At 37.6% G+C, this 21,953-nt stretch overlaps 1 protein-coding gene across 1 annotated transcript in view; it reads right to left on the bottom strand.

Moving 5' to 3' along the window:
* The window catches only part of NRXN3 (neurexin 3), a 1,476,736-nt gene that overhangs the window by 764,039 nt on the left and 690,744 nt on the right, over positions 1–21,953 (bottom strand). Inside the window, 1 exon segment of the mRNA XM_058567468.1 lies at positions 16,580–16,699. Coding sequence (XP_058423451.1) covers positions 16,580–16,699 — 120 coding nt within the window.

Below are 21,953 nucleotides of genomic sequence, written 5' to 3'. Positions count from 1 at the left end.
TATATACCACTAAGTGCCCATCAAGGGATGAATGGATAAAGAAGGGGGCTGTTTCTAAGACATAGCTTCGCCCATATCACACACGTTGCTCAAAAACTTCCATCAGTTCTCCTCCCCCAAATTCTTCCACCTCCAGACCCCCATGATCACACCCTCATCTAGGTCACCTCTCAACACCCTTCACACTCCCTCCTCCAGTCAAATTTTCTCTTCCTCAAACTATCAACGACTTTTCCCACCAACCACTCTGCTCTTGCTCTCCTTGTTTTTTCTACGTAACATTGAGCCTGAGCAGAACTGGCCTATACTCTAATGAAAGAGAAATGAATACATTGGCATCTGGAAAAAAAATACATGTAGATACACTGGTGATGTAGGCTACCTTGAAATGGGTTTAGTTTTTAGTGAAGTTAAAAAAAAAAAAAAAAAAAGGATAGAAGAAATACTTAAAGATGGAGTCATCTATAAGAATAAACTCATTTCTTTGCAAGGGACAGGGAGTAACTTAGCATACATATTGAGTTGTTTTCATTCTTCAGGATACAGCACAGTAATTTTTACAGTAGCGTCATGTATTTGCCTTTCCAAGTACACATAGACTTTCCTCTCACATGCCCCTTTGTTACACCATAGGAATCTACTACCTCTGCCCCTTATTCCACCTCAGTCCCAGTCAGTATGTGTAAAGGAGAAGAAAAACTAGAGGGATATGATACTACACAAAGCACTGCTTAGAAAATATTGACTTAGGATCACTGGCTAGAGAACCAATCATCAGGACTCCTGGTTCTGCGCTCTGCTACTCATTAGCTGTGCGATTTTGGAAAAGTCAACACTTCCTTTTGAACCTTATTTTTAATATGTAAAATGAGAGAGAATTAAGGCATTTATTTATAAATGAACAATTAGTAATTATTTATTAACTAATAATAATGAATATATTTTATAAATTAATGGTTTTATGCCTTGCATGGCCCATTATAGTAGTATAATCCACACCAAATACTTCCAAAGTAAGCTTTTAGTTATTATTATTACCCTTCATTGGTATGCAATGTTTCATATATTCATCAAAAATTTATTGAACACCTATAATCTGCCAGGTTCTACGTGAAATACTGAGAATAGAAAGATAAGGCATTGTACCTATTCTACAAAATTCACAGTTAATAGTGAGCCAGAATAATTAACAAATACTTGTGTGATAGGCACTATAATGAAGAAATATTTAGTGAAAGAAAAAACAGTGAGGAAACCACTCTTTTTCAATGACTGCTACTATGCTCAGCAATGTACAAGGGAAAATAATCACATAGTCCTGATCTAAATTAGAAAAAAATCATACATAGGTAAACATGTTGTGTAAACATGTAAATTCTGCACAAATATTCATTCAGTACAAGGACCCATTGAAAATATATAGATGAACAATGTAAGGAGGGTGGGCCAAAATAAATAAGGAAAAGTTTAGGGCACATTTGGGAAGAGAGTTTTCCCATCAGTGATTCAGTTTACACAGGTGAGTCCTAGAAGACTTGAAATGGAAAATGATGTTTGGAGAAAAAATCCCAGAAAGTCTTAATTGCCATGCTAGAGAGATTTGAAGTATTTAAACATAAAAGTTTTTATGAAGAAAGGCTTACATCAGCTAGCTCCTGCCAGGTGAATGTTACCTAGCACAGTGGAAAATAGGATATCCTTGAACAGAAGAGAGAATGGTCAGAGTTTAGGGCCAAAGCTTGGATGGCCACAAAAAGGAATGCATTGAGGGCATTACTAAGGTAAGAGGATATGGATTTGCAGTGGAGCCAACTGCCAGGTGCCTGACTTGCTCTAGCCATGAGGCAGCAGCCAAGAAATTAACAGAGGAATTTATTTGGCATTCAGGTAGTGGGTGGCCAGGTCATGAGGCAAGGGCTCTAGGGTATTAGTGGGCATGTCATTCATATTACTGACTAGGAACTCCAGATGGCATATGGAGGCAAGAGAAATCTTTGAGACTGCGGAGAGTAGAAGGTAGAGTCTGGAGACATAAGGGAGGAGAGAGGCGAAAACTTAGGAAGCGGTTAACGGCAAAGGAAATTCTCTTTGTTAGATGGCCAGGCTTTTGACAAAGTCAGGTTATTTAAAAAAACATAACATGAAAATTGAAGTCACCAAGGATAATGTAAAGGATGGAGTGAGATGAAAGCTACGAGCAAGGAACTCAGTTTAGAATGTTTTTCACATCCCAAATGGTCAGTAGATATTGATGATGAGGATGGGGTAAAATGGCATAAGATACGTGGACCTTAAAAGAAGAGATAGCATACAATAATGATTGTGAACTGTGCTCTGATTCCCGGAAAAAAAGAATTAGAAAAAAATTATCCTTCACTGAAAGAGACTTCAAGGGATGTTACATAAATGTGAGATATCCAGATTTTAGTTAAGTTATAGATGTTGAAGCTATGAAGGAGTTTGTTCACATTAGGAAAATCCATATGATACAACGGTGTGTCCATGTGATGGCAATTACTTAATCATTTGTGGTCTACTACTTACTTGGCATCAAATATTTGTCATCAGAAATAAACACTACTTACATAAACACACTTCTACTATACAAAGGCTCAGAAGTGAATAAATCATACTTTCCCCTAATTAATAAACTGAATATAAAGAGAAAAATCATTCACATGTGAGTACACTTTAAAATGAATTTAAACCTCCATCGTCTAAATATTCTAACCAAATTCTTAAACCCTTGTTCTCAGAAACAACTAGAGAGGGGAAGTGCAAATTCCCTACATAATCATTCTTAGAAGTGGCAGTTCTTAAGATGGCTGAAATTTCTTTTTCAGATTTCCACACATTAAGCAGTCACACTCATCATATTTTCTTTCCTCAAATACTATCAGCTTCATAAGTTCCAAAAAGCTAACAGCATTCTGCTCATTGGAACTGATTATCAAAATCACCCTGATTATGATTTTGATCTAATCCCCTTAATGTTCAGCAGTAGAGCTTATTATGGAGGACTCTGGGTAACAAGTATGTAATAACGTCACTTGGACATGGCTTCTAACTCAGTTAAACTCCACTGGAGATCCATATGCAGCCATCTTCCCATGGCAGGCAATAATTAGCACATTAGGCTGCTCAGATAATAAACCAGGGAGGCCATACTTCTCTGTTTTTTTTCTGTTAGGAGTGAACAGGGAAGAAGAGATTGGTCACGGGTCTTCCACTACTTGGCCTCATGGTCAAAGTTAAAGTATATAAATATCAAACATGGCCTGGCCTCCCTTGGAGCCTCAGACTCAAAGAGTATTGAAGTGTTTACTGGGGAGAGGTGACTGTGAAATCATCTATCTTAAATAGTCCACTGTGAAGCCAAATTATGTTATATTTCAGTGTGTAAATGAGCCGATTTAAAAATGAGTTCCTATCTACAAAGTTAAGATTATGTATTGAGATTTCTGGTAATAACAGAAGCTGTAAAGATTGCAGTTTTGTTCCCTCGGTCTCATAAGTGACGAGAACCGAAGATTCACTGGCCAGTTACCCTCCTCTACTCTGGAAAAGAACCAAAAATAGGACAGGAGATTACCAGAATCCCTCGGTGTCCTCTTGGGAGCCTGTGCAAGTACTGCCTTAAAAAACAGGATATTTACAGGAAAGGTACATTAGAACATACAAAACATGAGTGACATCTAAATAATCTAATCCTAGCAATTCTACCACCCATATCTACCCGACACACAGTTAACTTCTACTCCAGAGGAAGCTATAGTCACCACAATGTAGACAAATTGGTTGTCTGGGAAACAGAGTAAATATATAACAAAAGTGGTAATTAATCTACTGAAAATTCTACTTGTTTTATTTATTGGTGACATTTTTCTTTCACAGAAGGTTTACATTTTTAACTTAAGCTGCTACCTGGAGCCTTACAAAAACTCTTTCCTAAGTCCAACACTCTATTTTACATCTGTTACTTCTAATCCTGTTAACAAAACTGAATAATATTCATTATTATTACTTAATAATTTATTAATTGTCCATTTATATATAAATACCTTAATTATCTCTCATTTTATATATAAAAACTAAAGTTTGAAAGGACTGTGCAAGGTACATATTGTGAGGTTGTGTTGCATTAACTGCCAAAGGCTACCTAGTTAGGAAGGAAAGGAGCCAGGATTTGAACCCACCTTTTATTCTCACGTCCATACTAGTCACCCTTTAGATGCTGAGCCATGTTGTCTCTCAGTTCTGAAGATAAATGCAGTGGGATTTGAGACAAGACATCAATGTGGACTAAGGTGGTCAGAGAAAAATCAAGGGTGAGACGTGGGCTGGACCCTAAAGTCTGCATAGGATTTGAAAAACCAGGATAAGGGGAGGGAAGTCTTTCAGGGGGAAGAAATTAGACAGCAAGGTCTTGGAAGCAGAATGATCATAGAATATGCTAGTGACAGTGAGAACACTGGCCTTTTTAGAGGACACATAAGCCATGAATATTAAAGGAAATGTGGTTCAACAGACAGATTTTAAAAAGCAGATTATTGAAACCATTACCTTGGAAACCAAGAGGGTTTGGACTACAACAAGAGGAGGTCGTTGAAGGTTCATGAGCAGAGGAGCAATTAGACAAAAATGGTGTTCTGGGAAGATTTATCTGGAAGTGGTACACAGGAAGGATTGCCGAAATAAAAGCAGAGAGGCCAACAATGGGGAGCCCAAAGATTGCCAAAGGAAGCAGCAGGGAAAACCATTTTTAACACACTCTATGTTGCCCAGTTGATTTTCACAACCAGGGCTCCGAGAGAGTTTCAACGTAACACTCCTTCCTGCCGCGCTCTATGTCTGAAGAATCTGCCACCAAAACATTACACGTGACAACAGATGCAGCTTTAGGAAATATAGCCACAATCAAATATTACCTAGGAAACCAAGTATAACTAAATGCAAAATGTTACCCCACACTGGGAAATAGCTGTGAGATTTGGTTATAGCTGTGTTTATTGTTCATTAAACTTTATATAATAGGAAAATATGCTATATTAATCCAAATGCAAATTAAATAAGTTAGATGTTGGAAATACATGTGGTGTGTTGTGGGGATTGGAATAAAGCCTCTACCAACACTAACAGTTTGTTTGGCTAAACTCAGTTATTTTAATACATTTTTCTCCATTTCCTCTGTTCTCAAGACTTTTCCTGAGTCAGGGACAATAGACACGTGTGATGATATGTGTGTTGAACTGCAGGCCCTTTTCCAAAGGCCCCCCAGTGCCAGGTCACTGATGTGAGCTTTAACTAGATGATACGCCTGAGTGCCAGCATAAGGGAGCCATATGGCAATTTTAGGTAGAGAGAGGAGAAAGAAAGATTATTCTTAAGGATAAATATACCTTACATGACATCTCCCTGCCTATATCGTTTTTCAGAGATAAAATTATACCCCAAATATTGAGTATTCAAATGCAATAAAGAGACTTTCTGCCAAATATCCTCAGAGGCAGACAGATACCTGATCTGTGACCCAGGTAGCCACATTACCTTTACAATTACAGAAATACACAACTTGCCAGTTGACTGAGACGCAACCACAAGTTCACACATGACTCTGTTAGACACAAAAACAAAGGTATTTGGGTAGATAAATTCTTTCAGAACAATTGGAAAAAATCCTAAAGGAAATTTGTACTTATTTATAACACATATATATGCACATGTACTCATTTCTCTTTATATAAACATGTAATTGGTTTTACTCATATAAGGATATCTGGGTAAAATTACAATTTTACATTTACTTGACAGCTGATTACAAAAGCATCCAGAGAATTTACCGGTAAGTGATGCCCGAGTCAGATGCTATTGTTTCCTATCAATGCTCCTGAGAGTGATTGGAAAGAATTTACTAGATTTGGCTGAATTCTCCTGCAGACACATAAAACTTTTGCAACCCAGTGTATACAAAAATCAAGAAATCTTTGTGTGTTACATTTTTCAGTATACAGTGCATCTAAGTTCTTCGGTTACATGGTACTAGTTTGGATCAACATAAAACTCAGCAGAAACTTATGAATGATGTGAAAGTAAGAGTTCTGCTGTCTCAATAGATGTTGAGTGCTAGACCGTCACAAGAAATCTCATCATGTGAAATAAACCACAATGTCTCTTTGAAAGCACATGCCACAGAAAAAAACTGGGACCCAACAGACTCCTTTCCCATCTACATTATAAGTCCTTTTCCTTCCAACTACAATCCACTACAAAACCATTTATTTTACTTGTAGGTAGATGCATCTATGTATAACTGCTCAGAAACTGCAAGGCTTTCTGTGAGAAGGGATAGGGGCAAGAGAGAAAAGAAATGAAAACATCTTGACATTTCCATTTTTCATCCTGAAGAAGAAAATTTTATATTGGGATGCTCATTATAGTTCCTGCATGCCTAAAACATTCCTTCTGGCAAGAAAATATCTAGTCCTGGTAGAAATGCCATTCATTTCATGAAAAGAACACTAGGACCCTTACACCACTCAGACTTTGAAAATATGCAAGGCTCAGTCATTCATCCAACGAATATATTTTGAATATCTATGCTTGACACCATGCATATTCTGAAACAAGGTCATATAAATAATTGGTAAAATGATGCATGTTTTTTCTACTACCGTGTACTTTTATGCATTTTCTAGATTTTCAACAGTGAGCTTATATAAACTTAATTATCAAAAAAGCTCCATTACAACTAAAAAGCATCAAGGTCCCTTCATTTTTTTTTTCGTAGACATGCATCAAAATCATAAGTGCACACCAGCATCTAAAGATTAAAATGAAGACGGTCAATGGCCAAACACTCCCTGGTATAGAAACACCCACTTTCCTGAAGTCTCCAAATGTTTTGTTTGAAAACACTTCTTAATTTCATTTGGCAAAGAGACATGGATCACACAGCAAAGATCCACGGGATAAAGGTAGGTGAGAAAACAAACTATAATTCTAGGTAAAGAAAATAAGAGTGGCTGGTTGCAAGAGCCAAATCAATCCTGCACCCACTGAGTTTAATCAAGCGTTATCAGAGGAACTGGAGGGAAAAGCAATGGGAACCTCATAAAAGAAACTCAGATGAAGAAACGCTTGATGGAGACATATTTGCAGGTATTTAACTAGCTTTGTGCAGCTTCTTTGGCTGCAGAAGGCTCTTTGACTGCAGACAGCCTATAAGTGGAGTTGAAGGATACCAACCCCCTCCCCCCCAAAAAAAACAGGGCCTAGTATATTCTACACTGCCAGAGCTGTTCCGGAACTAATGCGAAGACTCAATAGTCTCTAGAGTTTGTGACTTAAAGCATAGCACATTATGTATTATGTTGTCATCCTTCTCATCACCACTCCCCTAGTCTCAAAATATAAAGGTGGAGTCAGGTAAGAAGAAACAGGTTGACGTCCACTTCCAACCTGGATTCAGTAATAGAGATTGGATCTACAATCGATCTGAAACAACCCAGAAAAAGACAGCAAACGTGAAACAATGGGTTGAAAGACATTGGACATCAGGCAAATAAGGAGAGTGATTCCTGAGAGGGCCAAGACATAGAAGGTGAGCCCTAAGATTGCCCCAGCTCACTGCCTTGGGAGAATGTCTGCCCAGTGGAGCAGAAAGAGGAGCCTCAGGTGGAGCCCGGCTGACTCCTACAGATGAGGAGATGGAGCTGAGAGTCAGGAGAGAGCAAGGTGGTTAGAATGCACAGTGATATAGATGAATCTTAAACACATTCCGTGGAGCTGGAGAAAACAGAAATAAAAGATCGCATACTGTATGATGCCATTTACATATATTCAACAACAGATAAAAGTCATGTATGCCGACACAAATTCAAACAGCAGTAACCTCAGAGAGGAGAAGGACTAACTAGAACAGGCACAAGGAAACTCTCTGGAAGATGGAATTGTCCTTTATCTTAATGCGGCTGTTAATGCCTCCTCCAAAAATAAGTTAAGAAGAAAACATAAGGGGAGAGAACCAAATTATATTTATTAGCTCTATTTTACAAGAGAAGATAAAGCAGTTTACATCTTTTTTGCCTTTACATGTAAATGCAAATAAACGTAGATGGAAATAAATGAAGGAAATTATAAGTCTATATTGAAAAATACATTGAAATTGTACCTGTATGTGACTAACAAGGAAATATAAAATTATCTTCTGTGAACCCATAGGCTCTCAGTGGATTATTGCCATCACCATCAATAAGTAACTAGCCAAGCACACCAGAAATAAATGGGCTATCGTTAAACACAAGCAATAAAAATGGTCTACACATATAGTGTGCTGAAGATGGCTGAAATTAAATTAGTGAGGCCACAGATTCCAACAACTCATAATAACCCCTGACAAGCTACAGGACCCTGAATTGTGGAGACTATTTCTCCTTGGACCTTAGGTCCAAGTGTGAACTGGAATTCGCAGAAACTAATGTTTTACCTGCAAGTCCCAGCTCATTTTCGTGGAGAGTTGTGCAAAACAAAAGCTGCAATCAGTCCTGGGTCTTGCTGAACCTGTTTGATATTGCATGTGTATTAATGTCAGCAGTACAGCAGATTTGGGGTACAAAATCATCCCTTCTTGATATAAGAGGAACTTATAAGCAAGAGTGATTTCCATGGGCAAGAAGCTAAAACCTGCATCTATGAAACTGCTCCAGAGAATACCAGAACCTTCATCCTTGCTCTTAGAAAATTCTGAGTTTAATTGCCATCCCCTGGCCTCCTTTTAGCTACGTTGAACCTCTGCGGGCCCAGGACTTAAAAACAGATGCAGAGAAATAACTTCAGGCATTACTTTTGGTGCTGTCCGCTCATGAATGCTTCTTTTGTATCTGTCTTACCATCTGGATTTTGCCTACTGTCGTACAGCATGCTCCTCCCAGCCTCACTGACTTCTCTGGTCTCAGCGCCTTCCTGCCTAGACCTGTCGAACTGCAGAATGACACTTTTTTGAAGGAACTTCTGATCTTGTTCCCTCAGCAGATCAGTCCTGACTATGCCGTTACTTAAAATGAACGAAGTAAAAAATGAAAAATACACCCCCCCAATAACAACGTGGACACTAGAAATTACAGTATAATTGATTCAATAAAAGTAGTAAAACTCTATGGCTAATGTGAGTCTAAATCCCTACGTGGTCAGATGAGCTTTCATTAAGAAGCTTTCCTTGAGGCAATCAGAAGACGGCTGTCAAGAGCCGAGACTTTGTGGTCAGACAAATACAACTCTGAATCTTTGTCCCCCCACTAAGAGTTTTGTGATCTTGGACAAACACTTGACTTCTCCATGTCTCCGTTTTTTCATCTGTGAAACTGGGATCGTAATAGTATCTACTTGCGAGAGTTGTTTAAACGACAAAATGACGTAATGAATTCAGCACAGTGATTGGCACACAGGCAAATAGTTAAAATATAAAAGCTAATTGTGTATGAGGGAGATATTCAAGGTAAAAAAGGATTGGAAATTAAATAGATCATAATACTGTTAATAAAAATTATCCAAAACTTAGAAAAAAGGCTAGGAGAGAGCCATGTTCCTTTCACTGTCATATACGGACACTATTTGACACGTCCATCCAAGAAATATTTAATTCTATTGGAGAAATACCTGTGTTTGACACTGATATTTACTATTAACTGGGGCCCACACTCTGCGAGATAACACATTAACCTCTAGATTTTTGTTGAGTAGAGATATAATGTTCGGTAGAAAAGATGACACCAAAGGTTAAAGACTTTTTTCCCTGTGAGACATTCATCAATTTTATATTTAACCTAATTTGTATTTTAATATTCTTTTTAATGCCTATAAATATCTAGTTCTTTAAATATGCTTTTACCATCTTGTTGCTTACACTTTAACCATTTTGTTTTCCTCGTTAAGGAGTTAAATAAATTTGGCACACGTTTATTCTATATTTATATGAGAGTTGTGTTTTTAACTTTATGAAAATTATAATTGTATGAGCCATGTTTTTAACTTTTTGAAAATTACGTCAAAGAGTAGCCAATAGTTCTGTAGGGACTATTATGTGCCATGTATTAAACTTCAAAATTATGAATTTAATTTATCTTTATAACATTCTTATGAGATAGGACCTATAAATATCCACATTTTAGAGACACAGAGGAATTAATTAATTTTTCCAAGGTAACACAGCAATTAAGTGAGAATCAAGATTTCAACACAGGCCATACACTCCACATTAATGGTCTCATCCACCATGCTAGACGACATATATTGGGATTGCAATAAAGTAAAAAATGGAAATCAAAAGATCTAGGGCAACAGAGATTCAAAATATAAATATTTGAGGATATGGGGGGGATATTCTAACTCTAATTCTATAATATCTAAAGATATCCTAACCAAATGGTCTCATCTGAATATTAAGACTGAAAGATCCAAAGTGTTCAGAATTCCAGAACATGATAAAATTAACAAACAAGAACACAGAGCTTTTCTTTTCCAACCCTATATTCTTATGTAATCTGGTCGTCTGTGAAGACTTGCCCACCTGGAATTTTAAGCATTCTGGTCTAGTAATTAGTGCAGATGTTAAACTGTTATTATTTCTAATAACGATTAAGTAGAAGAAAATCTAATAAGAATGTGAGCTTTCATGTCAAACAGACCTGGGTTCAAGTCCTCGCTCAGCTTCTTCCTAACTGTATGACCTCCGTTTTCTCTTTACTAAAATCAGGACAATAGTACATAGTATTTCTTAGGAACTTTGGGATGATTAAAGGGCTGACATCTTTATAATGGTCCTAACAGAGTATCAGGAACATAATAAGGACTTGACAAATGTCAAATATTATTAGTTATAATAAAAACTATCCCTACTTTTCTTTATTAAGTACCTATCACACTCCTTGTGCTACGCCAAAGCTTCAAGAAGCTAAGTGACTATCACAGTGTTAGAGTTAGGATTGGAGTTTAAAGCATTTGATTCTAAAGCCAATTACCTTAACGACTATGCCATGATATCTTTTATAACTTAATGTCATATGCATAGCAAATCTACCTTTTAAGTATTTGGTTCATTATAAATAAATTTCCAAGATAACTGTCCACCAATGGTTCAATGAAATAAATCAAAATTTGGGCCCTATTAGGTCTACATCCAGAACCCAGCAGTAGATTCAAGGTGGGGGATTCTTCCCCCAAAGAACTGAGTACCATAATGTGCGTTCTACTAAAGGAGACTAGGAATCTAATAATGTTTTTTATCCTTTGAAAAATGCATATCATGCAATGTTAAACAAAATAAAGCCAAGCACAAATTTTAAACAGTGTGTGATCTGAACCATACAAATGCCTAGAATAAATACTGGAAGGATATAGCCAGAATGTTAACAGTAGCTGTCACATATTTTTCTCTGCAGGTTGGACTGCTGTGTCTTTCCTTTCCAACCCTCTTTCATACCATATTTGCTTAGGAAGCACTTCCAAATTTTTCAAGACTCATTTGTCAATGAAAACTTTCCTAATAGCAGCAGGTTTTCTTGATGGAGTGTCAACCCTAGGAATAGCTGACAACACTCCTCTTTATGACTCCTCACTATATACTGCTCGTATTTCTACTGAAGCACTTTCTTGTGTATCTTCCTCCATTAGACTGTAATGTCTTTGAGAACAGGGCCGTATCTTATTCATGATCATGTCTGCAAATAAGAATAAATAGTAAATGATAAAGTGTGTTCTAAGCGGCAACAACTGTCTTAACAGTGAGCTTCTCAAATATGGCCTATTTGCTGGGCAGGCAGACCCTGAAAACAGAGATAGGATATAAACACATAAAAAAAAACATGGACATATTGTAGTCTGATATCCTTGAAAATTATTGCAATAAAAATAACAACATAGCCTCATAACATATAGGTACAGTATTCTGTGTACCTATATGAACCCGAGAGAAGGAATTAGCATACAAATATCTGTCCCCTTGTTTATACACTAAGTAATGCCTATATTGCTTTTTTCTGAAGCCTGAATGGGAAATGTGTTTTTAACAGATTTAATCAATACGTCAACCTACATTAAAAAAAATAAATAAACCCACACAATAAATAAAAAGCAAAAGGCCAACCAATAGCCAACAGTGCAGCTTAATAGCCACTCCAGCAGAAAACTGTCTGAAAAGGTGCTTCACACTGCACCATCTGCACGATCCACAGCTGCTTGCTATTGATTTGTTGTAAGCAAAGAACATCTATTATCACATGCCAGTGTGATCCCAGCAATTTCTCCAACAAGTAGCCTGCAATGTATAACTAGCAATGTAGCACAGGTAGCTGGCTGCTGAGGGTGGGCTGAGGACTCACATTCATTCCCTTCTCTTCACCCCACAAAGCCATTATACACACCTGATTTCTAAATCCAGGAACTTGATGTGTGTTAAGGACTCACGTGCCACAGATTGTTCCCCATTCACTTCTCCAGGGCATGGAAGAAATAACAAGACTCCAAAATTGTACACAACTCAACATAGTTGTCATGAACATTCTAAAAGGTAACTATGTTGGTGAGAATAGATGGGACGTGTTTAAAATTACTATTTTCAAAAAGTCCCCCCAAATCACAACTCTTTTGTATATGTGTGGAAACGCCCAGGGGGGTTGGATTTTGTGCAACATTTCCCAGTGTTGTGAAGGAGAAAAGAATTCAACAACAGGCTGCCATTGTGGGTGGCATTGCCACACAATATGGGAATGGGATTCTGGATTCACCTGTCGATGTAATGGCTACAACATACTGAAATTGCCCAGGCTCTCAGTCCTGATTTAAAATACCAATAAGAACCCAAGATCCAAAAAGAATATCTCTGTAAGAACCTTTGTAAGGCTCCATTTCTTTTGTTGTTCTTAAAATGTAGCCCCAACAATGTGTCATTAAGTCGGCATTCAGGCGGTACACACCCTCTGAGAAGTCAGGACCCTCTGTTTTGAATTTTTCAGAACTGAAGATTTCCTTTGGAGAATGTTACTTATGTGTCCTTCTGTAGACCTTACTAGATTCAAAATTGCTTCTGGGATGATTTTGTCCATTGTAGTTTCAAAACAGCTCTAAAAGTCACCTAAAGGAAACTCCCTATGATTTTTACCATAACATGAAATGGTGGAAAGTCAGTCCAGGACAATTCATAAATCAATTATACTTCAGTTTCCAATCAGATGATTTTTGTTTTCTAGCCAATACAAGTGAATCGCTTTTATACAAGGTAATCAGCCAGAGAGAACACGTCATACCTTCACAACCACTGTATCAGCTTTGCAGCTATCTTTATAAGAACGAACCTTAAATTCACTCCCTGCCTCCATCAGCCCATCTTGTTTCACAAAGAATGATGGAATAAAGTTAAAACCATCCAGGCTTGGTGTATTCATACTAAATGAGACATGGTTTTTAAATGTAAACTCTGCTCATGGAGGCCATATCTATGTGACAGTACCTCAAAATTGTCAAGCAAATGCCAAATTTGGCAAATAAGCAAGAAAAAACAAAAGTTAAAAGTGACAACCAATGCTAGGAGAAGGGAGGAAGACTCTAAAATGTAGACATTGCTTTAGAAACTTGCATGTCATCCCCAGATATAATTAACTTTTCTATACGTGATGAACTGAGCACTTTATTTTGGAAAATATAATAGCCTAGCCATTTCCCTATTGAACAAGTTCCTCTTCTTGGATGTGCAATAATAAGTTGAGATGTTTTCATTTCTGCTAATTGAGGATCAATCAGCTGTCCTGAGAAACTGCTTGTGGAAAATGAGAGATCCACACCCCCCCAACAAAAAATGCCTTTTGCCATTAGGTTGAATCTCTAACCAATTCACATGGTCTTATGACAGCATTTTAAGGAATATAATTTATTTTAGAAACATGCAACATTCTTCAGAATATACTATGCCCAAGAATTGAGTAAAGGCCAGATTTCCTTGACGATACTCCACTTATAATGCCACGGCCTATTTCTGTTACTTAGGTCAAAGGCAGGCCACCTGTGGCATGCACGTTACCAAACCTCTGCGATCTTGCATGGAAGACTCAAACCCTGCTTTCTCTTCCTTCATCATATTCCTTCCTTCATCCTTCTTCCTCTTCCATTCCATTCACTCACTTCATCCTGGCTTCTTTCTTTGCATATTTTCCCACTGCTTTTGCCAATGAAGCATGAGCCTTGTTCAACTCTGCCGGTGGCACTGAGAGTTAACACTCAACTCCTGATGCAAGCTAAGCTACCAAGAATTTGTTAACATAGGTAGGCACATAGAATATCAGATAGGTAACTTCATTTTGAAGATCTTTGCGAGATGAAGTAGCAAATAACAATTCTAAGGGTCAAGGTTGATACAGAAAATAATGACCTATGATGTAAAGTAATGAGGCTTATTTTCTAGGTGGATCAAACTGACTCTGATACTAGTCCAAAAAAGAAGTTCCCCCACATACTTTCAATGTCAATCATTGGATACAGAAGTATCCGTTGTAACAATTTTAAGCAACCTACCATTTTGACATATCTGGCTGGGTTTCATTAAAAGTTTATATGCATACTTTATAACTACATCCTGTATATCTGAATTCTATATATTCCTCACATTCTGCAATTAAAATGTACTTGCTCACATTTCCATATGGTCATCCAATCCCAGAAGCCCTGGTCCGCTCCCGAAGAGGAAACTAGGCAAGCAGATTCTTTTAGTGACTTGGACTCAAAGGCCTTTTACAATCAAAAACTCAACAGCATCATTTACAGAATAAAATCCAAAATATATTACCCTAAGCCTGGATATCTTAGAAATATTTTTGAAGGATAAGAAGCTACTGCCACAAAAGAAAGCTATTCTTTCCCAATTCTCATTCTAGTACTTCATTATATATGGACAAATTGTTCAAGACAGACAATGCGATAGTTCTCATTCTGGACTGAGACACAATCTGCTCTTAACAAAATCAGAAACAATCATAGAAAGCTGGAAACAGTCCTGGTTGATTTTTTGCAGAAAACAATGCCTGAACTGGGTGGCAGAGAGGAGCACATCAATGGGAGAAAAATATATACGTACCTTCTGAAGATTGTGCCTATTCATCGCAGTTAGAGTAACTTACCTTTCCGCCTGTTCTCTGTGTAGAGTCTCTTCCTGACCATTTTATACCAGGATTGGTATGTATGTGTGATGTGGAATAAACTTGTGAGGATAAAGAAGCATTATGCCACCATTTAGGAAAAAACGTCTTCCTAGTGAGTCCTACGCAGACAAATTGAAGTGAAAAGAAAGAGCATATAGCGCATTTCTCAAGGTACTCTGGATGGGTCCATAACTTCCTGTTTCAGAGTGGAACAGTATTTCCAAACCGTAAATATGGAAACAGGACTTTCAATAATATTAAATACTTGGAAAGAGCAATCTGAGGCCAAAATCTTCCGCAGAGAGTGTATCTTTTACATTACAGACATAGAGTCATATGCTTACATCTAGATCAATGAGTTTCAAAGAATTTTCTCTCTACATTGCCATATTCCCCAATTGTTTCTCTTTAGTGTACTTTAAGAGACTGAGAGTATATAAAGACAAAAAGCTAAGAGAAAAATGTAAAAGAGATTAAGAGACTACACATATGAAAAAAATTTGAAAAATAAAGAATGAAGGAAAACCAAAGACATGATGGCATTGTAATTGGTGCCTGCTCCCACATGGGTGAACTATAATATGACTAAAGTATTTGCTCAGATAACATCATGCATTTTTTTAATCAAACCAAGAGGCCAACTGACTATGAGTTTAGATTGTAAAACAAACTCCTACCATGAAGGCTGCGTTTAGAAAATCTGAAGGTTAGCAGGACCTACTAAGCCAGGGCCTTTCAACAAATCTCTTTGCAATAGGTATTCAGAAATTTCAAGTGTTTGCTTACTGTTAGAAGTGGCCAAGTTAGGAAAATAACATGAGAAGGAACTGAAGACGCAGGTTATAGATTCCCACAATTGAAATATCCCTGCCATTTGTGCTAGAATCACCTTCATGAAATCAGTCTTTTCCTAGAACTAAATCAACTAACGCACCTGAAGCATCACTAGTGGACAAAAATAACAACTGGCTCTCTTCCAGCATGAACCAAATACACAGATACGTGCATATAAATATACTCACAAAATGGAAACGTGTATACAAAATAGAATGACTATATATATATAAACCAAATAGATATCAATAAATATAGTCAGAGAAAATTTCTGCCTTACATTTGAAAGATCGCTGAGAAGGCTTTAAACATTTCTAATTGGAAAAAATAATATACTCTGAACATCTTCATCATTTGGAAGATCTAAGAAGTTCTCTAAACTCAGACTTTTTGAGAAAAGAGCTACATTCCTTAAATATCCACTAATTTCTAGGCAATGCAAATGGGAGAGTTTCAAAATTGTTATTCCTATGATTTAATTAACGGAAAATCCAACTCTTCAGAGGTTTCTCCAAACTTCTGAACCTTTGAAAAAATACTGAGTATGAAAAGGTTGTACTCACGATCATTGCACTGGTTTCCAGAATACGAGGTCATGGAACAGTCACAAGTGAAGCCTTCCCACTGCTGCATGCAGACGCCCTGGTTGGCGCATGAATCTTCCTGGCAGGTAGTACTTGGTCCTAGTAATGCATGAGAAGAGAGGGAGAGAAGAAAAAGAGAGAGAAGTGTGAAAAAATTAATCTAATTCAAAGCAATCACTTGAATTTACTGTTCTCATGCCCCCAAACATTCAAAGACACAACCACCAAAAATGCCAACTCTGTATCATGCAACGAGAATTCAGTATACACAAAAGACAACAGAAATACACACTTAGCCACAAACTATCAACATTTACACACAGAAGGGAGAGGGCTGAACACACTGTTCTCTTATAGGCAGACTTTGCAAAAGAGCTTCATCTCTACCATTCAACTAGAAAGATATCTCATTTGGAGTATGGTCTTTCTACGTGTATAATGTTAAAGCAGAAAAATGCATTCCCATGATTCTTATGAATTAAAGTAAAAAAGTCCCTGAAGTCTATTTTGTGACATTAAAAACATGTTTGATGACAATGAGGAGTAGGAGGAGGAGGAGGATGTAGCAGCCAATATGTATTGGATTTTTGCAGGTAATAAGCACTGGGTACTAAGAGCTCTGTCTACATTATCTCATTAAGCTCTCCAGCGACTCTAACAGGCAAGTAATTATGATTACCTCCATTTCACAGATTAAAAAACCAAGCTCAGAGAGGTAAAATAATTTACCCAAGGTCATACATTCGGTAATTAAAAGATCCTCATGTTTGGTTAGACTACACTGAGACCCGAGCTGTTAACTACATCAGTGGTTCTCAAAGTATAGCCCTTAGACCAGCGTCACCTGGGAATTTATTAGAAACGCAAATTCTTGGGATCCACCCCAGACCTACTGAATTAGAAACTTTGAGGGGAGGCAGAAATCTGTGTTTTCACAAGCTTCCAGGAAATTGTGATGCAGCCTAAAGTTTGAGAGCCAGTACACTGTACCACGCTGTTACTGTAGGTTTATAGAAGAGCATACTCAAACGGGGTGTGCATACACACATCCTTTGCATTAGAGGATGCAAAAGAGAATTATTTGAGGTATAGGAAGAAAATATTAGAAATTACATTCACTTTTTAATTTCATTCTTTATTATTTCTATTTTTGTGTGTCTTTCATATGCAGGTAATATACAAGTATAATGATACACGTGTATAATATATAAATAAGTATACTTATTTGGGGGGCATTCTCAAAATCTTTTGTGAATAGGAGTGAGCAATTGAAAAGTCTGGTGTTCTCTGCCTTACAGATTGCCATTAAAATCTCTCTTTAGGTCTTGAACCATTCTCTTTTTCACTTCTGTCTTTGCCTTAACCTTGGGATTAAAGATAAACCTACACTTTTGAAAATTTCTGAGCTAACAGGAAATATCTTAATATTCAGGATAACTCCATGCATTTCCCAGAGAGCCTCAGCAAAGGAGGTGAACCCTTTGACTCATCAAATGTATGAGTCAGAATCTGAAGCAAAAATGCACTTGACAGAATAAAAATATATCCATTACAATAAGTGCATATTTCACAAATTCCAAGCTAAGCCTCACATAGGCACAGAATATTGCAATGTAAGCATGCAGGGTCCTAAGGATGCACGTTCAAAAGAGATGCATGACCACAAAGGGTTGATCTTCTGGGTGGCAAGATATTTTGTATTTATTCATGAAGGGTGGAAGCAGTACAGACCATCACTTCTAATACAAAGCTATTAGGATATGACATAAGAAAGTTCAAGACAATTCCTAACGCTGGGGGAGCGGCACTGCTGCTGAGTTTCCGCAGCTCCTATATGCCATGTGGTTCCCCCATGTGGAGAGGAAAAGAGGTATGTCGTCATGTTCTCAGCGGGTCTTAAACTTAAGCATTGTGTAGTACAAGTTTCATTAACAATGGCAAATCAGGACAGCTTCTTTCAAAGGATAAAAGCTTCTAAGAAGTCCATGGGGCTCCCTGACCAAACAGTTCTCAGCAGACAATGGGCTGGTAATTCAATTGTACTCAAGAATCAGAAACACATGGAAGGCTTTCCCTTGAAAGGCAGCAGAACAGCAAAAACTTTGGGAAAACACAATAATTCTCTGCATGTTGATCGAATCTGAAGACAAAGCCTTTTCCATGCCTTTCCCCTCCTCTCTAGCCAAATTTCAACCATTTTCCAAGGACTAGCTGGAATGCCTCCCCCATATGAAATAGTCCCCTGTAATTTCACACAATTCTCCCACTTCTTAGAGGCCATGGCATTTATTATCTGCGTCATTAACATTTACATATGATAATATTGAATTTAACACTTTATTACACATTGCACTGTCCTCTGCTTATATAAGCCTCTAATTGCTTCATGTTTTTTTTCCTACTATTTATCCCCAAAAGATTGAACGCCGCTTGCTGTTAGAAATCATGTAATACGCTTTGGTCATGTCCTTGCTGCACTAAGTACACTGTGCCAGATGCAGAGCAAGTGTTTCAGTAAATGTTGAGTTGATTGAATTGTAGCCCCCTGACTTGTTCCCTGGAGCCCCCTGATTATTTCCAAAACCTGAGCATGGGAGAATGTCTGTGCTCTGCAAAGCCAGCAAGCTGTCCCATTTGTCAAAGGTCAGTCAGGAATCGAATCCAGAGGGAATTATAGGTTATTTCCAAATTCCACAGAATTTGTTTTATATGCTTTAAGGGGTGAGTGCCATGCAGAATCAGATAATCCTCCAAGACTGACTACATTGTAATCATCTAAGAACAAGAATCACTTCAGTTGGGACGAGGAGAACCTGCAATGACTTCTCCATCCATTGAAGACTCAATTTGTACCTCCTTTTTTTTTTTTTTTTTTGGTGAGGAAGATTAGCCCTGAGCTAACACCTGTTGCCAATCTTCCTCTTTTTGCTGAGGAAGATTGGCCCTGGGCTAATATCCGTGCCCATCTTCCTCTACTTTTATATGTGGGATGCCTGCCACAGCACAGCTTGATAAGCGGTAAGTAGGTCCATGCCCGGGATCCGAACCTGTCAACCCCGGGCGGCCCACCCAAGCGGAGCATGCTAACTTAATCACTAGGCCACTGGCCCAGCCCCAAATTTGTACCTCCTTTTGAGGCTGAGATCCTAGGGCTCCTGCCTCCTTCTCCAGCCTCATTTCCTACTACTTGCCACCAACTCACAATCCTCCAGCCACCCCTTCCTCCTCTCAGTTCCTTTGTAACGCAATAGTGCTCACAGCATGGACCCCGAATCAACAACACTTGTATCGCTGAGCTTGCGAGAAGTACAGACCTACCGACTGGGGGCACAGAAATCGACTGGGACGAGCCATCTGGGTGGTTCTGAGGCCTGCTCACATTCCAGGAGCCCTGCTCTAACACTTCACACCTATCCCTACCTTCAAGGTCCTTTGCTCTTATTGACCCGTGTCCTGAAATGTCCTTCCTACGGATTTTCAAATGACTGGTTCATTTTTTTCTTTAAGTTTCAGCTTAAAATGAGCTTTCTTCTGACTACACTGTTTAAGGAAGTCCCCACCAGCATTTCATTTACTGTCCATCATATCTCCCTGTTTATGTAACTTACAACAATTACATGGTCTGTAGCTAAGTTATTTAGTAAATTCTTTATTGTCCATCTCATCCTTCTGGAATATAAGCCCTTTGTGGTAGAAGTCTTGTCTGTTTTCCTCACCTTTATGTCTCTAATTTCTGATAAAATATTTGGTATAAAGTAAGGGCACAGAAAATAATACTGAATGAAAGAAAAAACAAAAGAATCAAAAAATAAAGACAAAAAGTCATTCTTTTGTGACTTCAAGCCAAGTGGTTGTCCTAACTAACAATTTACCCATAGAATTTACCAGTATCAGCAATTTTCTACTTCGAGTCAAACTTTTTTTGAGGTGATGGTGGTGGTGGTATTTAACTGACCACATTTCCTCCCCTGATTTAACTATTAGACTCATTCAATCTCACCAGAAGTTGAGACAAGAACTCTTGTGTCTCCAGTACCCAGGGACAGTCTGCAAACACCATATTGGATGAATGAGAGTTTGGACTAGACTCTAATACACTTTCTGGGTGATATTATAAGCTCTTATTCTTACTTCAAACTATTTAAGTACATCTTTTCCTGAATAGATTTTATTTCATATCTGTCTCTATTTCTCATAGATAGCAGTGTCTCCAAAATTAAAAAATAGATAAAAGAGAGAGAGAAATTAGAGAAACATAGCAAAATTCCTTGGGGAAAAAAAAAAGAAACTTTTCAACAATGCTTCTAACTGGACATCCACTGTTATAAGATGATCTTGTACAAGTCAGAGAGAGGATCTAACAATAACAGAACAAGGGACTTGCAAGCACCTACTATGTGCCAGACACTGCACTAAGCATGTTTCAGATATTAATTTAATTAATCTTCATAAACACCTAATGAAACAATTATAATTAAAAGTAATAAAGAATCAGAAAAACAGGAATGAATTTCACATGGAAGACATCAAGAACTTCAAAATTAACCAAATTTTTTGACTGTTGATTGAGTTGGAAGGCAAGGATTTCAGAAAAGTAAATTGAGTCACAGAACAAGTAATTTTTTGCAAGATTCCACAGGAAACAAGAAGCAGAGCGCAGTTACAAACCCAAGCTTGCTAACTACATATCTGATCCACCTAACCTCTATGGATGTGGGTAAGCCAGAGGGGCGTGTATGTGTGTGCGTGTGTGACCGTATATGCGTGTGTGTGTGTTGCCATTGGATTAACAAGAGCAACTTAAGGTATTTCTAACCTACAATCAGAGAAAGATGACATTCTAATGTGAGAGTGTGTTTTATTTTACAAAGAAAATTTTCAAATGCCATTTCAATTCAAAATTCAATGAAAAATAAACAGGAAGATCTGGTTTTGTCCAATTATATAAACAAAAATCTGTATCAAATGCATATGTTTATAAACATAACAGACATTCCTAGGGACTTAACAATAGTAATTTTATCTAAAACTTTCTCCCAAATCAACCTAATCTTCCAGACATTCTAAGATAACATAAACCTTTGGAATTACATATTTAGTAAGTTTTACTGTATTATTAATAGCTTAAAACTGCACTAAGGCTTTAGGGAGTCCCTGTATAGGGATAGTATACTACTTCTGTATTTGCTGTGCAATCAATCCTCACTAAAATAGTCATATATCCTTTTGACAAAAGATGCAAAAGATGGTGACTTTTCTCTATACAGGACGGAAAGTGACAAGAAGTATGCATGAAAAGACTAAATAAGTTGTCAGTGATGTTACTACTTCGGTTTCTAACTCCCAGATCTAC

The sequence above is a fragment of the Diceros bicornis genome, chromosome 24 (genome assembly GCF_020826845.1).
Source record: "Diceros bicornis minor isolate mBicDic1 chromosome 24, mDicBic1.mat.cur, whole genome shotgun sequence".
Classification (NCBI taxonomy): Eukaryota; Metazoa; Chordata; class Mammalia; order Perissodactyla; family Rhinocerotidae; genus Diceros; species Diceros bicornis.
This window is presented reverse-complemented; position numbering and strand designations above follow the sequence as displayed.